The sequence below is a fragment of the Pogona vitticeps genome, chromosome 2 (assembly GCF_051106095.1).
Source record: "Pogona vitticeps strain Pit_001003342236 chromosome 2, PviZW2.1, whole genome shotgun sequence".
Lineage (NCBI taxonomy): Eukaryota > Metazoa > Chordata > Lepidosauria > Squamata > Agamidae > Pogona > Pogona vitticeps.
This window is the reverse complement of record NC_135784.1, coordinates 32,196,740-32,223,834: the sequence shown is the minus strand read 5'-3', so window position 1 is coordinate 32,223,834 and position 27,095 is coordinate 32,196,740. Positions and strand designations below refer to the sequence as shown.

General features: G+C 42.6%; 1 protein-coding gene, 4 non-coding genes and 1 pseudogene across 6 annotated transcripts in view; 1 reads left to right on the top strand and 5 right to left on the bottom strand.

The window, feature by feature from the left end:
• Window positions 1-11,305, bottom strand: part of LOC110088018 (L-amino-acid oxidase) — a 37,271-nt gene extending 25,966 nt beyond the window's left edge. The window contains exons 1-6 of the mRNA XM_078388751.1: window positions 11,033-11,305; window positions 10,360-10,586; window positions 9,522-9,628; window positions 7,748-7,949; window positions 6,375-6,428; window positions 4,307-4,443 (exon numbers count right to left, since the gene is read on the bottom strand). Coding sequence (XP_078244877.1) covers window positions 4,307-4,443; window positions 6,375-6,428; window positions 7,748-7,949; window positions 9,522-9,628; window positions 10,360-10,586; window positions 11,033-11,045 — 740 coding nt within the window. The 5' untranslated portion in view covers window positions 11,046-11,305. The remainder of the gene's footprint in view (window positions 1-4,306; window positions 4,444-6,374; window positions 6,429-7,747; window positions 7,950-9,521; window positions 9,629-10,359; window positions 10,587-11,032) is intronic.
• On the bottom strand, window positions 2,591-4,297 carry LOC144587594 (L-amino-acid oxidase pseudogene; annotated as a pseudogene). The gene has a single exon (XR_013542749.1). The product of XR_013542749.1 is annotated as an L-amino-acid oxidase pseudogene (transcript).
• An 11,101-nt stretch (window positions 11,306-22,406) lies between the features above and the next one.
• Window positions 22,407-22,488, top strand: TRNAL-AAG (transfer RNA leucine (anticodon AAG)). Its single transcript has one exon. It is a non-coding gene; the product is annotated as a tRNA-Leu (tRNA).
• Window positions 22,489-23,167: 679 nt separating this feature from the next.
• Window positions 23,168-23,240, bottom strand: TRNAV-AAC (transfer RNA valine (anticodon AAC)). Its single transcript has one exon. It is a non-coding gene; the product is annotated as a tRNA-Val (tRNA).
• Window positions 23,241-23,771: 531 nt separating this feature from the next.
• Window positions 23,772-23,843, bottom strand: TRNAP-UGG (transfer RNA proline (anticodon UGG)). The gene has a single exon. It is a non-coding gene; the product is annotated as a tRNA-Pro (tRNA).
• Window positions 23,844-24,488: 645 nt separating this feature from the next.
• TRNAT-UGU (transfer RNA threonine (anticodon UGU)) lies at window positions 24,489-24,561 on the bottom strand. The gene has a single exon. It is a non-coding gene; the product is annotated as a tRNA-Thr (tRNA).
• Window positions 24,562-27,095: the final 2,534 nt, after the last annotated feature.

Sequence of the window (27,095 nt, the reverse complement as noted above, 5' to 3'; positions counted from 1 at the left end):
AAGTCTCCCCAGTTGGCACGTTCTTCTACTAGCGCACCTCCCCGTGAGGTACACCTAGAAGATTACCTACGCGCCTCAGACTGTCCCTGACTAGACCCCCCTTGCTCTGGGCACACCTGCCAAGGCTTTGCTGGACCGCTGGACAACTGGACCAGTCGTATCCCACCCGCTGGACACCAATCAATGTGACAAACCCAGACCTACTGGGATCTATCACACAGTTACTAAGCTGCCACCAACCATTCCCTATAATAAGTCACACAGACCAGGGATGGATTTTTAAACAATAAAAGAATAAGGTTTATTTTAAATACAAACAGGGTAAATAAAACAATCAGGTGAATAAAATAAAGTAACGTGGCTTATTCTCACACACACAAGCATACAGTTTGGTTCACCTAGAACCTTTAACTTAAAGCACAGACCCTGAACCCATCAGTTCTGGCTAACCAACAGACCCCTGAACCTTTCAGGCTGGTACTCTGACACACAGTAGTACCCTGTCAGACACCCAGACTCCCACAACAGCTTCTTCTTCCCCAGCTGCTGCTTCGTCCCAACCCAGTGTCTCACAGTCTGTCTCAGCATCTACATTTCACCACACAGGCATCACATATTTATACAGTACAGCCCCTCCTCCTGATGTCCCGCCTTCCACTCCCCATAGGATGGAACTTTCCCTCCAAACCCATGACAGACAGGTAACATCAGTGCTGTTATGTAACACTCCCATCCACACATCAGTTTGCAAATTCATTTCTCTTTTCCTCAGAACCAAATCTGACCATTTCACTACAATCCAGTCCTCATACACGCTTCTGTTTGGAATTTGTGATAGGTCTGAACCCTGTGTGCAGCCCTATTTTCGAATGAGGACCTGACCATATGAGCATTTGTTCTGCTTCCCTTGTATCTGTGATATTGGTAGCACATCCTTGGATCACATGATGCCAGGCTGAAACTAGTGGCAAAAGAGTTCAAGTAGAACAAAAACTTGTAAGCAGCAACTATGTCAATTCGTGGTTTTGCATACCAGGAAATATTGCAATGAAGACATACTAGCAAGCACATAATTTTTACAAATATTTCTGTGAAGTGCCAATCAAAACCATGGTTCGGGCAGTTTCTTGGTCAGCACTAAACAAAGGAAATAAATTAAGTCCTACTTATGATCTGAAGAGACAGCAGAGTATATTAATTAATTTAATCTAAGTGATTCAGTGCATCAACAATGGTCTAGCACAGTCAACAATATAATTTCACTTGCCTTGTCCCTCTGCAGAGGAGCAGGAGAAGTGTTCAATTGACAATGGAAGGAACCAGAAGACTGAGCTTAATATGCTCCTAAAGTGTGTGAAATGGCACATCACACCTCCCCATCCCTGATTTCAAGCAGCCCTATTTAGACCACACCAGATAGCACCAAAAGGGCCAGCACTAACTCAGTCCACATATAGGACACTAAGATTTTTCAGCCCAAGTGTATCATTTCATTTCTGAGAAAAATATATCTCAGAAATATGCCCTGATGGTGTATTGTAGTCCAACACTATCTGGAAGCCTGGTGTCTTTCAGATTGTGTTGGACTACAACTCACATCAGCCCTGATGATTAGCAACATTTCATGTTACTTCACCACACAGAGGTATTTTTAAAGTTGCTTTTCCAGCAGCCAAGCTCACCTCCTATATCAGAACTCACTGGAAATTGTAAGATGTATCCGCATGGATACTGTGGGGTCAATATCTGTCATTTGTGGTTTACTACAGCGCTATATTATGAGAACTGCTGGACAAGTCAGTGGTTTAGGTCTCTGGGTATGGAGACAAGTTGAGAGTTAAATTCCCCACTATGCCTCCTTGATAGGGACGGGACTCAATGGTCCACAGAGTCTCTACTACTACTACTACTACTACTACTACTACTACTACTACTACTACTACTACTACTACTACTACTACTACTACTACTACTACTACTACTACTTCTAGGTAGGAGAGTTACGATAGCAGACAAGAGGACTAACATGGTGAACTGGTAGAATTTCTGAGGGTCTGGAGGCTATTTTTGCCATCTCCTGGGCCTTGGCAGGCCACACACATATCCATATTTGTCTATGCTTAAAAATTTTTAGTAGGACAAACTTATTGTGTCCCCAGAAGCCTTGGAGAGGAAATCTGCCATTTAATGTAGTTGTTCTTCTAATTTCTACGGAAAAGAAACCTTAGGTTAGGCTTTAGTGACGTGATGGCACGTAACAACAACAACCAACTGGTAAAAATATTGGACAATTGCTGGGATAGAATTAGTATTGAGGCTCTCTTGATAAACTTGAGCCACATTCCATCAACAGAAATTATGGCGTTACTTTTAGTGCTTCCTGGAAGCCTTTGTTTTGTAAAGTGGATAGACTGGTTTTGATTGTAGTTTGGTGTATTCAAAGTTAGCTTTGTTTTAAATGATATCTTCCCTGAGGAGAAGATGGCACAGGATATCACCATTTAAATCTTGGACTATCTAAACAATAAACATGTATTGACACAACTGGAAACCCTTAAGCTGTTTATACAAAACAACACACTTCTTGAAGGGCTGGAAAGTTCACATCTTTTAATAGTAAAGAACTGCATCAAAGGAGAAAAGACAACGGACTGGAAGTTGGTCCTCTCAGCCGTCAGCATCTAGAGACAGCCTTCTTTGCTACTACACTGAGATATATTGTGCTTTGTTTATAATACAGTTACAACTACTAAATGTGCAGCTAAAATTTTATGTACATTGGTGGAATTTTGGTGTGTGTGATAAGGTATTTTTATTTCCTGCCCCAGCAATGGGTAAGCAACTGTCCTAGTCACATTACCCACTTTATTAAATTACCACAGTTGAAGAAACTTCTACAAAATTCACTTCCATTGATGTTCCTCCACAGAGAGAAAATTTTTAAAAATCATCAGGTGTTCCACTTTTTGCTAGTTCTGGACAATATCTTCTTCTGTGCTTCACAAGTACCAGAAAACTTCTGCGATGTGGAGTTGGACTCTATTTGCTCCCCCACCCTCAAGCACATAACGCCAAAAGCTGTAAGAAGACCTTTTACTAAATGGTGAATATTCACCTTAAACATAGATGATGGCAGGAAGGCCATTTGATTACTTTCCAATCAAATAGGCAGCCCACCAATTTGGTAAAGAATACTGCATCATACAGTACAGTCATGTTTCCCTGAAGCTTACAATACAGGTTGATTGAAATGAATGCCACTTGCTGCTCGGATCGCAGATTTCATGGCACTGTCAATCCAAGCGTGAGGGTGAGCTGTGTGTTCTCCGGCAAAGTAGACCCGCCCTTCGTTCCGAAACAAACTCTTGAAAAAGTGGCTGAACTGGTATGGGGTGGGAGAAGCAAAAGCCCCCATGGAAAATTTATCGAGGGCCCATTTTTGGATCACATGCCTGTTACAAACCGATTTAAGATAATCTTTAGATATATTGTGGACTTCTGACAAGTCATCCATCACCACGTCAAGACACTTTTCCTCGCTGAGGGGAACAAAGAAATCTGCATCATCATGCCAGGTGTAAGAAACCAGAAGGACCCCCAGGCCACTTGTAAAGTTATGGTTAGGGTAGTAGATCATTCGGGATGGGTGGTCGGTGATTGACCTCCCCCCTCGAATGCCATCCTTCTCCCAAAACCGGTCTGTGCAGGCCAAGGCGATTTTGGTTGAGCTGGCGTAATGGAAGGAGCGGAAGGCGTGAACCTTGGAGTGGGAAAGAGGCGGCTGGAATCTGATGAGTCGTGTGGCTCTCGCTGTGGCTGTGACAAGGACGTAGTCGGCAGTCAAGCATGACTGGGCGTTTTTTTCCAGCTTGCGGAAAAACACCCTCACCTTCTTGTCTGAGTGAATAATCTTCTCCACTCTGCTGTTTAAATGGATTATCCCAGACAATTCCTGGGCGAAGCCGTTGGGGAGCTGGTCAAATCCACCGGTGATTTCTTCAAAACTGAAGAGGTCATGGATAGGGAGGGGGAAAGAGAAGATGAAACCAGTGAATAGGTCAACCCGTTGAACAACACTCATGGGCACAATGAAAGGACAATGCGTTCTTGTACAGCTGTATTTTGCCACTCAAGGTCTCCACCGCTAGAAGTCACTGTATCAGTGTAGCTAACGGCAGGATCAGGTCTGGGCCTGACTTTTCAATTTAGGTGCTAACGAACTTGTGGGAATAATCCATAATACCCTTGCCTCTAATGAGGATGAAGTTTTCTTCATTATGAAGACAGAGAGTATCTTCCCCATTACCTGTTTTCGTCGAAAAATGTGATGTATTCCACGACGGAGTAAAGAAATGAAATGTGGAATCCAGAATCTTCGTTTAAAAGGTCACCGATCATATCTACTGCTCCTCTGCTCAAATGTCCTTCTTTAATTAAGTATTCCTAGTTGTAGGGAAATAGAGATTTCTTGAGATGTCAGTTAAGAATACAAGTGTTTCCTTTTTTGCTTCACCACACTGACCCTCTGATTGATTTAGCTACACAGCAAGAGAAATGTAAATGGAACTGCTATGAAGATGCACTCAGTAGCTTGGGTTTCCCCAGGTGAATTCGCTTTCGCCAGTCACAAAGAATTTATCAGAGAGAAGGGGAGAATTGGCAATCTATCAGCCTTGTCCAGATTAGCATGAGGAATGGTTACAGCAGAGCTTCCTGAACAAGCTGTAAAAAAGGGGGGTGATTTATAATTTCCTTCTCTCTCTCTGCTGACTCCTTTTTTAACCTCTTTGGTCACCTAGGTGCTCTAATGCAATGGAACCAAACCATTAACAAAGAGAAAAGAAAGGGAATGCAATGGGTAGGGAAATGAAAAGCAAAACAACCGGACACAGGGCGCACCGCAGGAGAGGATTAAAATGGCAGCCAGTTTCCACATGGCCCTGCCTCTCTCTCTCTCTCTCTCTCACTGGAATGGTTTCAGATGGAACAGCTACGAACCCCTCCACACTGGCACATCACCTGAATCCATGTGAATGCCTTCAGTTCAAAATAAGTAGAAGCCTTATCAATTGAAGGGGAAAAAATCAGATTTGGGAGGAAAAGCTCTGGGCTGATGTGAATTTACTTGCAGGTTGTATTGTTACGGGAAAATAATGTGAATCTGGCCATCCCAATCCAGGAGCATTTCCTGTATTAGGGTGTCCCCTTAAACAAATAACGCATCTGTCGGGAGTGCTTTGATGGAGTTCCTGCATGGCAGGGGGTTGGACTTGATGGCCCCTGCGGTCTCTTCCAACTCCGTGATTCTATGATTCTATGAAATGACCTTATTTGACTATTTGCATAGTCAAGAAATGGGTTAAAAATCCTAACTCATCTTCCTCTTGTTTTTTAGCTATCAAAATCAAAGGAAGCAGAAGACCCAAAATATACTTTGGAGAAAACCAAAGTATATACAAGTCGTGCCCCACTTTACGATTACCCCGTTTAACGACGAATCCACTTGACGGTGAACGATGGTTTGAATGGGGTTTTTCCACTTTGCGATGATCAGTTCCCTGCTTTGGGAACTGATTTTCGCTTTACGATGATCAAAAACAGCTGATTGTTGGGTTTCAAAATGGCTGCCGGCTGAATAAAATGCCCCCCGCTGTGCATTTTATGGATTCCTTACTGCACAGGCACTGAAAATGGCTGCCCCTATGGAGGATCTTCACTTGATGGTGAGTTTTCAGCCCATTGGAATGCACTGAACAGGTTTCAATTCATTTCAATGGGCTTTTTTATTTCACTTTACAACGTTTTCGCTCTACAGTGATTTCGCTGGAACGAATTAACGTCGTAAAGCGAGGCACCACTGTATGAGTTGTGGTCTCTGACACTATGTACTTTTACTTTGTTTCATCATGCCAACCTTTGGCATGTCCACTGCTTTGCTTTTTTCAAACAAGCATGCTGGATTTGAAAATGGGTAAAGTTGGAGTTGGGGGGAGGGGAATCCCTTCTCATCCCTAAACAAGGTCCTTGTCTGATCCTGATATATTGGGATACAAACCATCCCTGTAGCTGCTAATTCTGAAGCGAAGCTGCTTTATCTGAGAGATACTTCCACATTCCTCCCTTTCCCTCAGAATAAGCCCCTGGTGTGGAATTGGTCTCTATAATTCATGGCAGAATTTGGAAAAGTTACTTTTTTGGACTGCAATTTCTTAAATTCTTCAATTGGCACAACCTACAGTCCCAGGTATTGTGTTCCGGAAAATTAATTTTTCCAGGCCCCCATTTGAGGGACTACATAGAAAACTGGAAGAGTCAGAAATGGCCAGAGATAATGATAACGACAGACATACACACAGAAAAAAGAAAACCCTCACCTTGGTGGAATAGGAGTCATATTTCTCCTTCAAAATTGTGCAGTTTTTGGTCACCTACATACAAAAACAAAGGTAATCGATAAGCAAAGGGAAATATATGCAACTTTCAGCCACCAAGTACTTCCAAGGATGGTACTCTGTGCTTATCAGGAACTGCTGGATAGCTCAGTGGTTTAGGTATCTGGCTGTGGAGACAGAGGTTGGGAGGTTTGATTCCCCACAGGGCCTCCTTAACAAGAACTGGACTCAGTGCTCCAGAGCAGTGGTCCCCAACCTTGGGCCTTCAGATGTTCTTGGACTACAACTCCCAGAAATCCTGGCCAGCAGAGGTGGTGGCAAAGGCTTCTGGGAGTTGAAGTTCAACAACATCTGGAGGCCCAACGTTGAAGACCACTGCTCCAGAGAGTCCCTTCCAGCTCTGCAGTTCTAAGATTATTATTATCTTACTATCACAGTTTAGACATTCACCATAGCTACAGTTGCATCGTTACGTACACAGCAGATGGCCACCAGGGAAAAAATGTCCAAGCTAGGAAGGGTGGTGCGGGCGGGCATTCTCAGAGGGTCGGGGGCAAAATTTATTCTTGCTGCTCCCACGACAGGACACACTGGACTGGGAAATGACAATTCCAGCCATTTGTTTAAATATAAGTAACCAATTGGTTACCTATATGGGTACCTCCTGTTCTGTTTTGCTTTTTATTTTATTTTTGGATGGTGGGAGTCTTAGATGACCTTCCTAAAGGCTCCCAAAGTAAAAAAACACTACAGTACTTTTGAAAGCTTCTAGGATTGAAAATAGGCAATCTTTTTTGAAGGGGGGGGGGGAGAAAGGGAGAGATTTAAAGAAGAAACTTGCATTTTAAAATTTTGGAGAGCCACAAATGGCTTTAAAAAGCTATACCAATGCCCCTAGTGGGCACATGCAGCCCCTGTACCTCCTGTTGCCCACTCTTGTCCTCAGGACAACGAGAAAGCTTTGCAATTGGAAGAGGAGCTGGCTTATGCAGTAGAGCATATGTGATTATCCTCAGACAGCTTTCACGGTTTCAGAATTTGCCAATTAGTTTGCTTAAGTTTGGTAACTTATCATCAAGAGAAAACGAGAAGCCCAGCTTGCATGTTGATGTTGCAGACTGGGCAGCTGTGGAGATGCAGAGGATTTGTTAGCATCATCAAGAGCTGCTCTTATGTCTGTTTCGCCTCTTTATGTATGAACTGGGAAACATCACTATGCAAGTCTATTTCTCCATTTTAAAAAAAGGTACGTGTGGGGGAGAAAGTGGTTTGTAATCCACAAAAGTTGGCAATGAAATAAATTTGTTGGTCTTTGCAATATTTCCGGTTTTGTTTCATTTTCCCAAAGGACGTACCTTGTCCAAAGTGCTCACATAGAGTTCATCAGGAGACCGTCCCTTTTCATGGGGAGCCAGTTGATAGCCAAAGAGGCCGGCATTGGCATTCACGGCGGCCACCCTTTCCCTTTGGTTTCTAATCAAATACCAGGCGTTCGTATCCGTCTGAGCAAAGTGGTTTAGCGTCAGGTTGAATTTCTTAAGATATTCACGAATAATTCTAGAGAGAGCAGGAGAAAATACAGCAGAAAATGAGTGAAAAAGTGCCTTTTTACAAATGGAAAGCAGTGCTAGAGCAGGGGATTTTTTTCATTTGACAGCATGCTGTGAGTTAGGAAACAACACTGGGAAATTAAAAAGGTGGGCAGTGTATTACAGCAATACATGCTTTTCTGTTTGTTATATCAAGTTGGGTCTAAAATACAACAATAACATTTTATTTTCCCGTTTCATCTCCCCACTATATGGAACATATTCTGCAGAATTCTGGGAACTACAGGCCCCAAATATAAAATTTTCAACAGTGTCTTTTCAGTTACTTGTACACATTCTTCTTCTGAACAAAAAACCAGTGGGGCAATGGCAAATTTTGATATGTGCTTGGGCACTTCTCATTGCCACGTCCCCAGAAATGCAGGCAGCTTTATTGCTCTTTATGTTAAGTTTGGGGATAAATTAGATTTGTGGACTGCAGCTTCCAAAATGCCCTAGGCGGGATGGTCTTGCACCTTGTTTTTCCTCCCAACCCCATTTTTGAGATTCTAAAAGTCGCCTTCAGCTCTGAGCCTGTTCACTCCTGCCCTATGCCTGCCCAAAATCTAAGAAGATTTAAAAAAAAAAAAAAAAAAAAGGCAGCTCCATCCCTCAGTCTTATAGCTTGAGGTAGTTTTCTCCAAACTGGCATTCATTAGATGCTGCCACCTTCAATTCCTTTTGATCCTTCATTAGTGGTTGTATCATTTCTGGGACTGAAGGAATCTGGGAATCTAAAAGCACATTTTAGTGGTATTTCAAGCATCAAGTGATGCGTCTGAGGAGCCTAGGACAAATATTTTGAAGTGTGGGCTAGAAACAGACTAAATAAACTAAATGAATGAATGAATGCAGAGAGATGGACATAATGCAAAGGGTGTACCATATTTTTTTGTGTATAAGACGCCCCCATGTATAAGATACCCCCCCACTTTTCTAACCCAAAATTAAGAAATCTAAGTGGGGCTTAGCAAGTGGAGGGGAAAGCAGGGATCAAAGCCCTGCAAGATCACTTTGATCCCTGCTTTCCCCTCCAATTATTTTTGTTCTTTCCTCAGCTTACTTCCGTGTATAAGATGACCCTCAATTTTTAGTCTAAAGATTTTAGATAAAATATAGTCTTATACACAGAAAAATACGGTATATAAAAGAAACCATTGCAAGGTTGAGAGCATGTGTCTTCCCTTTGCGCTTCTACCTTCTCATTAGAGTTGCACAAAAAGGTGGAACTTCTCCTAACCCACCACCAGGCAAACATGAACTCAGCCTGAGGTCCTTGAGTGGTGAGAGGAGAGTCTAAACTCACTGGGACAAATATTTTGAAGAGTGGTCTAGAAATGCCCTAAATTAACTAAATACAGTCATAGCATGAATGAATTGTATAAAATAAATAATAGAACCCACCAAGTCAGCTCCACCACTGCATGATTAATAGCTTGTTCTCTCCCTTTGTGCTCCCACCTTCTTGTCTCATGCTTATATTCATGGCAAAGGAAAGGGGTTTTTTAAAGCATGACTGGGATCATGCCTTGCTTTGTACCTGTGTGCCTTGGGCAGACGCATAGGTCCCAAGTCCACGTACCAGTCCTTCTCGCGATAGGTCTTTATCCGACCCCCCACACGGTCACTGGCTTCCAGAATGTGAACCTAGGAACAAAAATGTTCTTGTCGCTTTTGTGTCATATTGCCACATCTATACAGATTGCTCTCTCAGGAGTGAACATAAAAGAATAACCACTATGGGTCGTTAAGTTGATTATGACTTATGGGGACTTTTTGCAGAGTTTTCTTGGCACAAAATCTCAGACGTTGTTTCTTTTGGGGGTGCCCTGGGAACACACAACTTGCCCAAGCCTACACAGGCTGGATCTTCTCCTATAAGGAATAATGGGGAATCGAATTTCCAATCTCTGTCTCCAGAACATAACAAGACACAGCCCACAACAAACAAATTGTGCTCAATTTGCATGCAGCAAGTCTCAGTTTCAATCCTTGCCACCCCCAAATTAAACAAATTAAATGGCATGAAATAAACAAAGTCACTTTGTTAACACAGAGAGTCATTTTTAGTATCACCAAAAAGACAATAGAGTTTGACTGGTGAAATGCCATTTCTGAATTTTTTGTTGCAATGTTCTGTAGGAAATAGAACCACTGGATTTTTGCCTCTCTTTCTAAGCCTATGGTTGTGGCATTGGTTAAAAAAAAGATAAATGGCAGAGTTTAAAGCCTCCTACATCATCACATACTGCTACTGATCTCTTTTACAGGTAATTATGCTAGAAAAACCGGGGAGAAGAATGCATGCAAAACTACACACTACAACATGTTTCATGTAACATGTAATTTGACACACACAACCCAGTTAGTATACCTACCTGATGTCCAGCATCTTTCAGTAATTTGGCAGCAGTGAGGCCACTTATTCCTGCGCCGACAATCACAACTATCTTTGGCTTTGCAGTTTTGGCCAGTCCATTTCTGGCAATGTTTAACAGTTCTTCATACTCAGGGTCATCAAAACACTTCATCCATTCCTCTTCTTCAGCAGCATGAAGAGGTTTATAGACCAAGACTGCCGCAAGAAGTAAGAAGGTATAAAATGCTGGAAGAAAAAACAAAAACCAGGATTTAACAAGGATGATGTAAAAGGGAAAGTAAATCGAGAACAATGGTTAATTGAGCAACATGTTGTGACACTTCTGATTCTAAAGGTTCTCTTTAGGAAGAACTGTGAATCGTGTTATTATAAACAACATTCCAGAAGTAATAAATTACAAGCAATGTAATTTGGGGTAAATAAACACCCCACACTCTAAATCTATGGCTATCCATGTTTTCTTCTAAACCTAAAATAAAAAGAATAGTCAAGAATGCTCATAGACACGTTAATCCATTGCAAGGATGTTAATCTAGTTAACAGCAGTTAATCATCATCATCATTAAGCGAATAACAAATTCCAATGTGAAAGATCATGGTCATTGTTTCATATCACAAACGAAGACCTTAGACTTCCAAAATTATTAAGAGGAGAAAAATAAACCACTTACAGAACTGGTCCATGTTTTGATGGTCAATGCAGAAACACCACTGAGCTCTCTCATTTTATAGCTAGAATGTGACTGATGGCCAGCCCATAGTGATTCAGAACTGGGGGAAAAAATGTAACTTTTTCAACTGAAACTCTTTCATTGGCAAGCCATTCAAAGGACAGTGCCCCGACACATCTACCTGGAAAAGATTACGTGAAGCACCATGACACATCATGGCATGTGTATAACTGTGATACACAATGACAAGGAAACAGGAAATATGTGACAGCCTAGCCAAGGGGCAATAGTGTTTGTGCCTTGGGTCCTTTTTAGTATAAAAGGCAGGTAAAAATATTTTCAGTAAAAGAAATATAACTGGAATGCTCATACGAGATAAGGAACCTCTTAGGTAAAGGTAAAGGTCACCCTAGTCCAATCGTGCCCAACTCTAGGGCACGGTGCTCATCCCCGTTTCCAAGCCACAGAGCCAGCCTTTGTCCAAAGACAGTTTCCGTGGTCACGTGGCCAGCATGACTAGACACAGAACACCGTTATCTTCCCACCAAAGTGGTGCCTATTTATCTACTCGCAGTTTTACATGCTTTCGATCTGCTAGGTTGGCAGGAGCTGGGAAAAGCAACGGGAGCTCACTCCGTTGCGTGGATTTGATCTTACGATGGCTGGCCTTCTGACCTTCTGACCTTGCCAATTGACCGTTTTGAAATTACGGTATTTTGCGAGAAATGCAAGAGCTTGGGGGCACAGAAAGTCTTCATTATAGTAGAAGAACTTCCTCTTTCATCAAGTGACAGAACGGGAAATCTCAGCAGTTGCTGCTTAACTTGTTCTGCCACGCTGATCACTCCAGTACTGATTAGCATAGACTAGGCTCAGGCTGGGTCACCAAAAAAAAAATCAAAAACATGTAAGGTATTAGACCAGAGTATCACCAACTTGCTCTTCTTTGATAATGAAATACCACCAAGACAAGCGTTTCATTCCAAGCATACTTTATAAACTCGTTGTTGGCCAGTTCTCACATACTGAGGTGAGGAAATAGGTCATCTCACCGGCACATTTCTAATCCTCATCCCCAACCAAGACAGCTGTCCTCCTACTGCTAACAATGGTAATTTCCTCATCACGAATCTGATGGCTGATCAACTGGATAGGAAGGAAAAGCAGGTGAGATCACCAAACATACAAAGGTTTTTAAGAAGTTTCCTACAATGCTGAAGGGCTTCGGGTTGTTCACATGTCCTGTATATTTATATCACGCTTTCCTGTTATTTAAATGTAAATCAGCTCATAAAATATAGATATCCCAGTTCCATGATAGCTTGAACATCTGGAATGTTGATGTTGATATGGCACACTCACCTTCAGGTGGCCATCCTGGTGATAATCTTCATAACCAGGTGACGCTTTGAACAACCCACCACAGATAGGGACATCTGTTTTCTTTGGACTACAACCCTCTGAATTCCCCAACTAGTGTGGCTAGCAATTGTGGGATTCTGAGAGCTGTAGTAAAAGAAAGAAAATTTCCCAGCCTCTGTGCAGAGACGCAGAACAGACACATAGTCAAGTTACTTGATGGGAACCTCACCAGGTTGGTCTCTTCCAGAGTTTACACTCTGTTGATATAGCCTTCAGGAATCTAGGATCTATTAGGACTTTGTGATGGAATCCAAATCAATGAAATATAATCATAGAACTACAATGTCGAAGGGATCCTATGGATTACTGAGTCCAGTCACTGTCAAGGAGACACAGTGGGGAATCAGGCTCACAACCATATCTAAACCACTGAGCTATCCAGCAGTTCATCTCAACATTAATATCTAGAAAGAGTATTTGCTTGTTTGTTTGTTTGTTTGTTTGTTTGTTTGCTTACTTACTTATTTGATTTATATACCACCCATCTAGTCAGAGGCCACTCTGGATAGTCTGCAACATAACAACATAACAAAACCCTGCAAATGTAAAAGAAAATCCAAAACAACAAAACATAATACAATATCACAACAATTTAAAGACAATTTAAAATTGTTGTCTTTAACAATCTTAAACAATCTTAAACAATTAAGATTAAAGATTTTAAATGGTAGTGGGATAATCTTGTTGGCCGACAAGTACCACCACAAAAAACAGGGAATTAATTTTAGAGGACCCGATGCAGCACCCATCAAAACCCAAAGGCTGCCTGATAATAGTATCCACCTAATTACCAACTAAAAAAGAGCTTGACAGGGCTGTCCTGAGACACGGATTGAGCAGACTCTGTAACACTAATGATGACATCTACCATTTTGAAATGATTTCGGTGGGATTCCTTTTAAGATACAGAGCCCGACGTGGTGGTTATTCCTGGGAGTGCTATGTTGTTGCCTACATGACGTGAGTCAATTGGGTTGGTCTGACCTACTCCAGAGTGTCCATTTCAGGCTGTTTTTTGCAACATTGATTTTCTGCCTAGAATGGGTACTGGAATAATAATCCTGCGGCAGTCTTGTTGTTGATTGCATCAATCCCCTCCAGCTGGCTGGGGCAGATAAATTTGGTTGGGCTAACCTACTCGTGGCGCAGTGGTTAAAACGCTGTACTGCAGCTAAAACTGTGCTCACGACCTGGGGTTCAAATCCCAGGTAGCCGGCTCAAGGTTGACTCAGCCTTCCATCCTTCCGAGGTCGGTAAAATGAGTACCCAGCTTGCTGGGGGGGGGGGGCAATGTGTAGCCTGTATAATGAAATTGTAAACCGTCCGGAGAGTGCTTGTAGCACTATGGGGCGGTATATAAGTCCAAAAATAAATACAAATAAATAAATTGTTCCAAGTTGTTTTTGCAATATCAGTTTTCTGCCTGGAACAGGGACTGGAATGTGAACCCCGGGGGCATTTTGTGGCTGGTTCTGTTGGATAGCCGCCTTCGTGGCTCCGTCCACCTGCTGACCTATTGAAACTCCTCCCAGTTAGATCTGCCCACCCTATATGATTCTCTCAGGCCAGATGATTGAGAATACAGTATTGACTCCTGAGAGAGGCCCAGAAAGTGAGGGCTAGAAACCGGGCCTTCTTGGTGGTCACTCCACAACTTTGGAACAGCCTCCCACCTCAGATCCGCCTGACCCCTTCACTGGGAACTTTTAAGCGATTGTTTAAAAAAAACATGTTTTTTTAGACAAGCCTTTCCAAACCTTTAACATCCTAATACAGTGGTGCTTTTAACACTTATGTTATCAACCCTGCCACCTTGCTTTTTTTATCATTTTAGTTATTATTCGTTAAATTGTGTTGTGTGTTTGTATAGATTTCTGATTTATTCTATTTGTTTTTGTTTAAATTGTGGTTTAATCATATGTGGTTCAATTGTGTAAACCACCTGGAGTGGCCCTGGCAGCTGGATGGGCGGCATAAAAAGTAAAGCAAATAAATACAGTGGTGCCCCGCATAGCGAGTGCCCCGTTTAACGACGAATCCGCATAGCGGGTAAACAAAATGGCCGCCCATAGCGTTTTCGCGCAGTTTCCTCGCTTACTGGGTGGCGAAAATAGCGGCCGGATGGAGGATTTGCGCATAGCGGTGAGTTTCCCCCCATAGGAACGCATTTAACATGTTTTTTGCTCCACATAGCGAGGAATCCGGATAGCGACGTTTTTTTGGAACAGATTAACGTCGCTATGCGGGGCACCACTGTTTGTGTGTGTTTAGTCGTTTAGTCGTGTCCGACTCTTCGTGACCCCATGGACCAGAGCACGCCAGGCCCTCCTGTCTTCTACTGCCTCCCGGAGTTGTGTCAGGTTCATGTTGGTTGCTTCGCAGACACTGTCCAGCCATCTCATCCTCGGTCGTCCCCTTCTCCTCTTGCCATCACACTTTCCCAACATCAGGGTCTTTTCCAGGGAGTCTTTTCTTCTCATTAGATGGCCAAAGTACTGGAGCCTCAGCTTCAGGATCTGTCCTTCCAGTGAGCACTCAGGGTTGATTTCCTTTAGAACTGATAGGTTTGTTCTCCTTGCAGTCCAGGGGACTCTCAAGAGCCTCCTCCAGCACCACAATTCAAAGGCATCAATTCTTCGGCGGTCTGCTTTCTTTATGGTCCAGCTCTCACTTCCATACATCACGACAGGAAAAACCATAGCTTTGACTATTCGGACTTTTGTTGGCAAGGTGATGTCTCTGCTTTTCAAGATGCTGTCCAGATTTGTCATCGCTTTCCTCCCAAGAAGAAGGCGCCTTTTAATTTCAGGGCTGCTGTCTCCATCTGCAGTGATCATGGAGCCCAGGAAGATAAAATTTGACACTGCCTCCATATCTTCCCCTTCTATTTCCCAGGAGGTGATGGGACCAGTGGCCATGATCTTAGTTTTTTTGATGTTGAGTTTCAGACCGTTTTTTGCACTCTCCTCTTTCACTCTCATTACAAGGTTCTTTAATTCCTCCTCACTTTCTGCCATCAGAGTGGTATCATCTGCATATCGGAGGTTGTTGATATTTCTTCCGGCAATCTTAATTCCGGCTTGGGTTTCTTCCAGTCCAGCCTTCCGCATGATGTATTCTGCATATAAGTTAAATAAGCTGGGGGACAATATACAGCCTTGCCGTACTCCTTTCCCAATTTTGAACCACTCAGTTGTTCCATGACCAGTTCTAACTGTTGCCTCCTGTCCCACATATAGGTTTCTCAGGAGACAGATAAAGTGGTCAGGCACTCCCATTTCTTTAAGAACTTGCCATAGTTTGCTGTGGTCCACACAGTCAAAGGCTTTCGCATAGTCAATGAAGCAGAAGTAGATATTTTTCTGGAACTCTCTGGCTTTCTCCATAATCCAGCGCAAGTTAGCAATTTGGTCTCGAGTTCCTCTGCCTCTTCGGAATCCAGCTTGTACTTCTGGGAGTTCTCGGTCCACATACTGCTGAAGCCTACCTTGTAGGATTTTGAGCATAACCTTGCTAGCGTGCGAAATGAGTGCAATTGTACGGTAGTTGGAGCATTCTTTGGCACTGCCTTTCTTTGGGATTGGGATGTAGACTGATCTTTTCCAATCCTCTGGCCACTGTTGAGTTTTCCAAACTTGCTGGCATATTGAATGTAGCACCTTAACAGCATCATCTTTCAAGATTTTAAATAGTTCAACTGGAATGCCATCACCTCCACTGGCCTTGTTGTAGTTGTGGGTTTTTCGGAGAATAAATATATTCTCGAAGGTTAAATAAATAAATAAATAAATAAAGACATTGGGCACCATTTTAAAGGTCAGTAAAGCAAGAGAGCCCTTATTATTATTATTATTATTATTATTATTATTATTATTATTATTATTATTATTATTATTATTATTATTATTATTATTATTATTATTATTATTATTATTATTATTATTAATTTAATTTAATTTATATCCCGCCTATCTAGTCGTGGTGGACTACTCTTCTGCAGGGCTCACTTGTCCCGCAAGTGGCAGTGGCGGCTAGAGAGTGCAGTGGCAGCAGTGGGGGCATCTTTGATGGTCTGGAAGACCCCTGCCACCACTGCTGCCCCCAACATGCATTCCCTGGCTGCTGCTCCCCAGTTTCCTGCCAGTCAAGCAAAACCATGCACAGGAGGAAGGGCACTGGTGATTCAGAACTAGGAAAAAAACTAGCTTTCTCAACAGGTGAAAACAACATTTCCAGGCAGCCAAAGACTTCATAATTGGCTACCAAGCTTTATTCTTGACCGGAGGTGAGGATCAGCCAGCAGCTCAGTTTTCACCTTATTAAAGCAGACATGCAATTGGAATAGTTTTGCTCCAGTTTGCAGTAAAAAGCTTACTGTGCGTTACCTTCAACATGTAGTTGCAGCCTACATTTCCAGTGCCCTGTGTCACTCAAAAAGGCAAAATCCTGGGCTAAACTACACAGTGTTTTTAAATTATAACACGGCCTTTTAGGTTCCCCCTCCCACCCAGTTTTAAGCAAGCACACTTGGTTCCAGTCCAGAAGAAGACCAGTATAACTGGGCAAGGGAGATTTCACGGTAGAAAGAAAAGGAACAATCTGTCTTACTTTGTCCACCCTTTTCTGTGAATACCCAGAATGTTGTGCAGGACTGGAATCCTCACACAGAAATAACCACAGAAGAACATCAACAAGGAAGTCGTTTGGGCTTAATCCTGGTGGACCCACCTCATGCCAAACCAGCCTATTTCCCGCTGCCTTACCCAATCTGTCAAGAAGACAGGTAAAATGTGATGCTCATTTTGAGGGATGCCTACAAGTTATTCACTAAAGTGAATGTCTTGGAGGGCAAAATAAACTAATCTCAAATATATAACTGGCTTGTAGCTTGTCAAAGAGGATTTTTTTTTTGAACAGGACAGCTCCCATCAGGTCTTTGTGACTTGTGGCAACCTTAAATCTTATTGTTGCCAGCCCTGCTTGGGTCTTGCAAATGAGAAGACTCCCCCAACTCCTTTCCTGAATCAGTCCGTTCCATGTCCAGTCTTCTTCTTTTGCTAAGCTGCAGTTTAATCACTTTAGCATCTAGTGAAACTTTTGGCTCAATTTGATCTGGAATCCATATTGGTCAAGTCCTGCTCAACTTTTGTAAACCCAAACTGATCAAAGTCCTGCTCAACTTTTGTAAACCCAAACTTATCAAACTTTCTTCAGTGGCCACATTTTTCTCTGTCTGTCTTCTTCATTGTACATCTTTCCTATATATGTGCAATACATGGGAGAATCATAGTATATTGGCCTTAATCTCCAGTGACATCCTTATTCTTAAGGTTTTGTCCTAGTCCTTTCATAGCTACCCTTCCAGATCTGAGCCTCCTCCTGAATGAGCCATTTGGTGATTGACCCAAGGAATAGAACATCTTTGGCAGTTCTGATTTTTTTCTCTCATTGAAAGCATTACGGTTATATATTTCTTCTGCAGTCATGAGTTTTGTCTTCTAACATTCAGCTGTGATTGTACTGGTGCTGTTTTTCTAGCAACGTAGGCTGCTTACAAATTGCCCTGTACTGCTTAAAGCGTTCCCTTTCCTTAGATGTGTGTGTGTGTGTGTGTGGGTGATACCCCTTCAGGGGGAAAGGTACAGTATACAAATACATTTGCCCTCCCCAGAAGGCAGAGCAGTAAATAAAAATGTTTGATTCATCTCACTTTCAAATCATATTTATTAGTGACACTTTGGTCATGTGACCAAAAATATAACAAAATTCATGTTGAAAGAATGTTATTTCTAAACTCTATTTTCCCACCAGAACAGATGATTTGCCACGTCTAAAAGCTTTCTACAAGATGGTTGGACAGTGTCATCGAAGCAACCAACATGAATTTGACCCAACTCCGGGAGGCAGTGGAAGACAGGAGGAGGGCCTGGCGTGCTCTGGTCCATGGGGTCATGAAGAGTCGGATACGACTCAATGACTAAACAACAACAAAAAGAAGCTTTCTGGAGTGACAATTCACCTTTTAAATAGGTTGCAGGGTTCACTGCATAGTTTTAACAGAAAAGACAACCCAGCTTTTGAAACTGGACACTGACTTCCAGCCGCTTGCCTTTTTATGTTCATTGTTTTGTTCATTTGTGCAACCCCCAAAGGATGATCCCAGAGTAGAATATTGCCCTTCCCCATCTCCCTTTTGATTTTAGTTCAGATACAATGAGAGAAAATAATATAAAACTTAGACACAAATGACATTTAGGGCTCCCATAATTTAATCAAATATCTTTTTAATTAGAGCAGCCTAGGGGCACAGTGGTTGAATTGCAGTACTGCAGTGAAAACTCTGCTCACAAAACTGAGTTTGATTCCAACAGATTCAGGTAACTGGCTCAAGACTGACTCAGTACACCATCCTTCCGAAGTCAGTAAATTGAGTACCTAGCGCACTGGAGGGGGCAATGTGTAGCCTGTATAACTAAATTGTAAACCATCCAGAGGGAGCTTTAAGTACTGTGGAGGGGTACATAAGCCTCATGCTTTTACTTTGCTTTTGCCATACTGGTAGACCAAGCATCATGTTAGTGGCATCTTCCCCCACATGTGGTGGTTTCTTGGATGTGTTCAAGTACTCAGAACAATAGTTTTCAACTATATATATCTAGGAACCTTCTCTGTTATGGTGTTGTTGGTAGAGCATCCCCCGAGATGTATATGGCACCACTTTAAAATGTGTCATGAGAAAGGTGAGCTGAAGAAATGGGGAATCCCATCCTGGGCCAATTATATAAAGATGACTGCCCTGCCTATCTTGATCACAAAAGGAAGAGGTAAGGAGCATGTGCCTAAACAGCGATGAAGCAGGAGAAAACGTGATAGTTACAACCCCACAAAAAACTTATGCCAAAATGGGTCAAAGTTTGACATCTTGGTTACAACAAATAAATCACATTCCCCACCCTGCAGGCAGCACCTATTCTGGTCTCTGGTTTCGCAAACAAAGAAGCATTGCACAGGTAGAATTATAGTATGCTTTGCCAAAGGTCACCAAAGTTGTCCTAGAGTTTTGAGGTTTAGAAAAATCCACAAAATGTAGGCAGGGCCTCTCTGACTAATGCGAGGACTCTCAACACCTTTGGGTGTCTTCTGAGCAAGGGCAGCACCCCATCAGCTGATCCTTCTAATCTAGAAGCCTCTCCTTCTGACATGAACGGAGAAGGAGAAGGAGAAGAATCTAGCAGTGGAACACATGCTGTGCGACAAACACAGACTTCCAGTAACTTGTCTTTCCCGTGCAGTAGCAAGTGAAAGTTGGGGAAAGGTATTGGCAGATCAGCTAGTTTAATCTTCCACCTCCTTTAAATTCCACCCTGAGGCACAAGGAAATTCTTTGCACCCTTCTTTCTAATCTCCCCATGGCTTAAAGAAGGCAGTGAAAAAGCCTAGGAACCCAGAGTGGGCAGTAATTCTGGACACAGAGGTGCTCTCACTCTTCACATTCCCCCTTATCCTGCCAGCCCCTGGTTTGGGATCACAAGAGTTATTTTATACAGGGTTTGTGTAACATGCCACTGCTAACTTCAGCTAACTGACGGGGTGCCAAAGTATGTCTTGGTTTTGTGCCATCACCTCCACTGACCTTGTTGTTAGCCAAGCTTTCTAAGTGGAGAGCTGGACCATAAAGAAGGCTGACCGCCAAAGAATTGATGCCTTTGAATTGTGGTGCTGGAGCAGACTCTTGAGAATCCCCTGTACTGCAAAGAGAACAAACCTATCAATTCTAAAGGAAATCAACCCTGAGTGCTCACTGGAAGGACAGATCCTGGAGCTGAGGCTCCAATACTTTGGCCATCTCATGAGAAGAAAAGAGTCTTTGGAAAAAACCTTGATGTTAGGAAGGTGTGACGGCAAGAGGAGAAGGGGACGACCGAGGATGAGATGGCTGGACAGTGTCATTGAAGCAACCAACATGAATCTGACCCAACTCCGGGAGGCAGTGGAAGATAGGAGGGCCTGGCGTGTTCTGGTTCATGGGGTCATGAAGAGTCGGACAAGACTAAACGATGACGAAAAATACCACAGATTGCTTGGCCCAAGGTCACTTAGGAAAAAATAACAGATAGAGGTGGCAACTGCTTCTTGTCAGACCAGGGGCAGCTTGTGCTTCTGCTGATGGAGCTCCATGTGGAAACAACATGAGATTTCAGCCACAGAAACCATGAGGGACCGGAATAGAAAAATGGTGGACCACAGTGGATCAAAGTGGATCCACCCTACTGTGCAGTCTCAGCCTGAGTCTCTTCTGCATTTCAGTGAACAGCCCTGGAGTAAGATGAAGCCTGCTTCCCCTCCTTGCATTTGACTTTTGTTTTGGATGTGTGCACGCGTTCTTGGAGATTTTCTTTAAGCCATGGTAACACTACACCACAGTTCAAAATATGGTTGCTCTTCTTGCTCATTCTGTGTAAGAAGCCACGAGACATTACCCCACTGGCTTGAGCACCATGGGGAGGTATATAAGCAGCACACTTTGACCTTTTACTTTAATCCTTCAATATCTTTCCTCTCTCCTCCACCCTACTTCCAAGTTGTTTTCCGGTGTCAGAGGTCAAGGGAGGGAACCCATTTGTTCTTCATATAGATCTGCTGGGCAGATCTATTTGAGAGCCCTTCCCCCCCACGCCATCTAAGATTCAAAGTTAAGGAATAAAAATGATATGTGATGAATAACTAAAGGTCCTCCTTGAAACTGGCCGTCAGCCAGTATCATGCAAATGAGAAATACAGTACAGTACTGTACTGTAAATGTAACTGAAAAAAATGGTTCAAAACTGAGGAAAAATAGTGGGCATAACAGAGACCTGGTGTATCTTTCAACAACATCACCGAGCAAGCCAAAAGCATTTTATGTTGGGATTTTAAGGTAAAAAAAGGATTATGGAGGAATTCTAAGCCTGTAAACATTATTTGCGGCTGGAAACAAAGAGACCTATAAGGAAGTTGTAAGTTTCTTTTTGAAAACAGGAAAAATGATTAACCAGAACTAAGCTTGAACTGGGAAGAGATGTATATGAAGTCCGGGAATCTGATGCAAAGGGGAGTCCTTTCCACAATGTCCCAGGAACATGAAAATTTGCTAAATATTGTGCATGGCATTAGTCAGGGAAAAGCAAAATCTGTAGGAGGCGTACACATTATTTGTTGTTGCTTCTGCCGTTGTTGTCATTCTTACAGGCTGACAAGTGACGTTCCATTTATGGTGGCCGCGTGAATGAGTAACCTCCAAAATGTCCCATCCACAACAGTCCTGCTCCACTTTTGTAAAGCTTGTGTTTTCCTTTTGGAAGTCAATCCATTTTATATTTTTCTTCCTCTTTTCCTCCTGCCTTCAAACCTTCCCAGCATTATTGTCTTTTCCAAAGAATTTTGCCTTCTCCCTTTGTGCCTGAAGCATCACATCCCCAGTTATATAATTGTTGGTTCCAGAGAAAGTAGCTATGATCTACTAGAACCTGCTTCTTCCTCTTTCTGGTAGTCCAGGGTTTCTGCGGAGCACCAGAGCATCTGCAAAGTACAGTACAGTACTCTAATTCAAAAAAATCTGTTGTTTTTTTTCTTTGGTCAGCTTTCACACCGATACATAGTTTTTGGGAATACAGTGGTGTATATGATATTGGCTTTGGTCTCCAGTGACTTCACCTGATGGTTTTTCTGATACGTTTATTCTTGTCCTTTTGGTGGGGAGTAGAAGGCTGCTGAAGCCCTGATTTCATTCCTGCTAAATGGTTGCAGAACAGTTTCAGGTTTTGCCAAACTCTGCTCGATCGTCTCTGTAGAATAAACAAATGCATCTTCATGGCTGTATGACAAGACACCCAAAACTAACGTTCCGGAGTTAACTGCTAAAAATAGATAAAACCAGAACATGGAGTGTAACAGGAAGCAGCGCTTCTTATACGGTAGCGTGGCCGAGCGGTCTAAGGCGCTGGATTAAGGCTCCAGTCTCTTCGGGGGCGTGGGTTCGAATCCCACCGCTGCCAAAGGTTTTTTCCCCCTCTTTTTCCGTGCCCCATGATAAATTAATACACCATCTGAACTCCTGTATCAAAGGGCAACTCTTTGAATTAATAATTATGTGCCATTACCGACTCAGCCAGCACTCTGACGTGAAAGCGCTTAAGTGATCTTATTCGGGCCGTTCGTCTGACTCTCGCTGATTGCATTAAATCAGCGAGAGTCCAGTGAATGGCCTGAATAAGACCACTAGCAAATTATTAAGCAACTAATTTGATCTGGATTGCTACACTTCCCAAATATAGCATATCCCGTGGGACTCTGTGTGGTTTGTTTCTAACCACAGTAGACGTGGAGCGTTTACAAAATCTTACAAGAATTACACAGCTTCTTGAGCAGAGTTGCTTTGGCTCAGGACATTTAGCCGCCCAGAGTGGTCGACCAGACCAGATGGGAGGGATATAAATCAAATAAATCAAATAAATAATAATAATAATAATTAGGCGATGGCTCATTCTATCTATAGGGTCGCCATGGGGTGGAATTAAAAGATCATTGCGACTGAATTAAATCAATGTCCCTTCTTTAATCAATTGTACCTTCAAAACCAGAATGAGCTCTTTCCAGTTTTTCAACAAAACAGGAATACATATACAGTATCTGTTTACTTCCCACCAAAAACAAAAAAAGGGGAAAAAATCATATTGTTTCTGCCCGGTTTCGAACCGGGGACCTTTCGCGTGTTAGGCGAACGTGATAACCACTACACTACAGAAACTTGCACGCCATGTTTTTCTCTTCGATTTTCTTTATTTCTACTTCTTGCTTTATTTTAATTTTTTAAATTCAATTATCTCAAAAACTATCTCAATAATACCCCTTTTCTTTGTTCAGCAATAAAACCAGATTGTTTTGTGCTAGGTTCATATGTACTTTTCAAAAACATAAACTTTGATAGACATTTGACCGGAAATATTCCTTTTGTTTCAATTCGTCCATCTCCTCACTAAATGGAAAAAGCTTTATGTCCCGATTTAGGCACAAATTTCTCTGGGCCAGCGAAAAACATTTCTCCTTCCTGCTATGGAGGAAAGTCGAAGAATGAAGTCTGGTAACCAACGTCCATATTGTTTATTGTCACATTTCTACAATGAACACATGTCTTTAAAACAATCCAGTTATGCTGCAAAAGAGAGGCTTGCAGAGATGGCTAATTTTTTTAAAGTCACAAACCCCTTGCAACAGCTCATGATTTGTAGAGCACCCACTTTCAAGAGTTTACACTCTACATAGGCATAAAAACAAAACAGGGCTCGTCCGGGATTTGAACCCGGGACCTCTCGCACCCAAAGCGAGAATCATACCCCTAGACCAACGAGCCTCCACTGAGTCTGCCTTTTCACATTACATTACTTGAAGTCCGCACACTTTAAACCTTTTTTTGTGCTGTAGATAATCTGCCTCGTCCTACTTTACTTTTAAAGAATTTGATCAGTTGTTTTTGTTTATTGTTTAATCTATTTATTTTGGCTTCAAATCAGCTGATTGATGAAGATCCGAATACTAATTTGCAAAAAATTATCAACCAGGCCTGTGGCTGCTTTCTGCTGTCACACGGTAAGAACATTTTAAATACGTACAGTAAATAGAAATTTTTGGTTTATAGCTTTTTTCTGTGAAAAATGACGTCACTTCCCCCGCCAGTCCAATTTTTTCAAGCACTCGTTTTGCCTAGAGAATATACTAATTAATATAATACCCATGCTAAACAACACAGAGCCAGAGGGGAAAGGTCTCCAATGGAAAACAGGGGCTCGTCCGATTGTGTTTATCTAGCCCTCCGAGCAGGGTTATTTTTTAGATCAGAGCAACATAAAACTGCGCTGCCTAGCACCAAAGGTCTGAAACACCTCTTCAGGAATTTTTAGCACGACAGCTGTCGTTGCTTTATCAAATCATGGAGTGCCAGGGGCTCCTCGAGAGGAAAAAAAAGAAGGAATAAAGTGGAGAAGAAAAAAAAACACAAAGGCCCCAGCGAGATTTGAACTCGCGACCCCTGGTTTACAAGACCAGTGCTCTAACCCCTGAGCTATGGAGCCAGCATGCCACACTTGTTCCTATTTTCTGTAGATATGTCTACTGCCGCCTGCTGTTTTTCCCTCTTCACATGCAATCGCAATTCATCTGGTTGTCGGCACTGAATTACCTTCCGGGGTGTTTATTTCAGGGCCTCACGTGGGTGAGGGACCGCCTTCAAGTCTTCTGTGTGGTCCGCCTTTAATCTTTGCAAGCCCCGGCTTCAAGAGAGCTCGGCAGCAAAACGGGGTATCAACCCTCCCCTTCTCCCGCGCCTCATTTCAATGGAGGAAAGCGGGAACAGAGGCTGCAGCTTTGCCTGAGAACAGTGCCACCTGCCGGTCAGATCGTGTATCACATGCGCAAGGGTTATATTTTTTAATGTTATATATTTTTTAAAATGTAGATACAGTACAGTACCTCTCTTTCTCTTGTTGATCTAAGATTCCCAGTGATTTCTAGTCCAGATGACTTACCGGGTCCGTTCCCTCACTTAACCCTGAGAGCCTAACCTTTATTAATAAGTAAAATCCTTTGAACATTCTTCAGAGATGCGGTTTATTTCCCAAAGTAAAGATGCACAGAATCGAGTTCTTTGTTCCTGCGTTGCTCCCAAGCAGGTCCTCGATGATATTTCAAAATAATTCCCAACCTTGTAAAGCCTTACTAGGTTTACATCTTACTGAACTCTTATTATTCAGTGTGCGTTGGCAACAGTAATACAGTTCTTGGCCACCCTTTCTATATAAGGTTCTTTACTGAGGCAGCTTAAGGATGAAAAACGTGACAGGTAAAAAAAATATGTATAAAATAAATCACCTCCCTACCTATAAGATCAAATTACAGAGGCAAGCCATGGGGCTTACATCGAAGTAAACACAAATAGAATTGCAGCCTAAACTTTACAGTTATGTGTGCCAAATTCATAAGGTGAGCCTTTGCAATGTGTGGCATAATTCATTACTGTATTTTCCTTTTCTCTCTTGAAACACCTTGTGCAGCAATGAACTGAACAACATACTTCTAGTATTTTAAACAGTATCTAGACTTCTGGAAATATAAGTTATTTTACATCAGTCCTACCGTCATTTTTGTAAAGCTTGGAACAGTGATTTTTATCTCCCCTTCAACAACTTCCAGAATTCCCCTTGGCCAGAATCCTAGGCAATTATGGGACTTATGGTCCAGAAATGGTTGCTTTTCCAACCTCCATGTTTTTCATCCAAGATGCTCAAGTGGGACCTGCAACAGAAAGTTGCAGTGTGGAGTGCTGTTGTTCAGAGCAACTGCCAGCCATGTATATTCCACTCCAGTTTTCTTTTTCCACTCCAATACGTTCATCAGTATTCTGTGCTTTGAAGTAGGCTCAGGTCTCATTCGATTGTTCTGTAGCCCCTTCCCTCTTCAGTTTCCCTGCCATTCTACTTTTTAGTATATGCATTTCAGCAAATCTTGAGGTTTCTACTAGCTCTCGGCCACATTTCCATGGTCCTAAGCTACCGGACTTTCCAGTCTGTTTATGGGCCCTGTTCAAGTGCTAGTGGTTTAAGCCCTTATTCCATTTACAGTGGTACCTTGCTAGACGACGACCCCGCTGTACGGCAAAACCACATAACAATGACTTTTTGCAATCGCTATAGTGATTCACAAACAGTCATTCCTATGGGGGAATTCCACTTGACAATGATTTGGTCTGTGCTTCGCGGACCATCTATTCGCAAGACAACGATTTTTTCCTACAATCGTCGGCTTCCTAAAATGGCTGCCCTGTGTTTTCCGTACCCATGCTTCGCAGGGCAGCCATTTTAACAGCTGATCGGCGCTCGCAAAATGGCTTCCCTATGGGCAATCTTTGCTGGACAAGATATTTTCCCCATTGGAACGCATTAAACGGGTTTCAATGCATTCCAGTGGGGAAAGGCTTTTTGCATGACAACGATTTCACTTAACAGCGATTTTCCCAGAACAGATTATCGTCGTCATGTGGGAAACCACTGCACCTGGGTCAGTCATTGGGGCAAGAACAGCACCGCGTCACCACAAACTCAGGCTATTTCCAGTCATTCCACTCTTGCCTGACTCTGTACCCGAGACAGAGAACTTGTGGTAAGGGGTGAATGCTTGCCTGCCAGTGTATGTGTCTGTTCAAGTGCATATGTGCAACTACTTACTTACTTTGGTTCTTGGCTGTGCCCATGGATGGAAGTTGTGTCTTCTGCCACAACAAATGCAGTGGGCATTTTGGACTGCTTTTGGCACGGTTTGATGCAGTCATCCGATGGTACGGGCAACAGCACTCAAGACCGAACCTAACCTGTACCCAAGCTGGACCTTGTCAGTCGAACAGTAGGGCTACAGCTTTTGGGGCCCAGACTGGAGCAATTCCCCCATGGATGGAAGGGTTGCTTGAAGGGACCATCTGTCATCTACTGTAGTTAGGTCAGACTTAGGGCAACCCTTTCCAGTCTTTTCTAGGTAGACAGTACTCAGAAGTGGTTTATCCTTCTCTTCTTCTGGGGTCCCCTGGGACTGTGCAGCTGGCCCAAAAGCCACACAG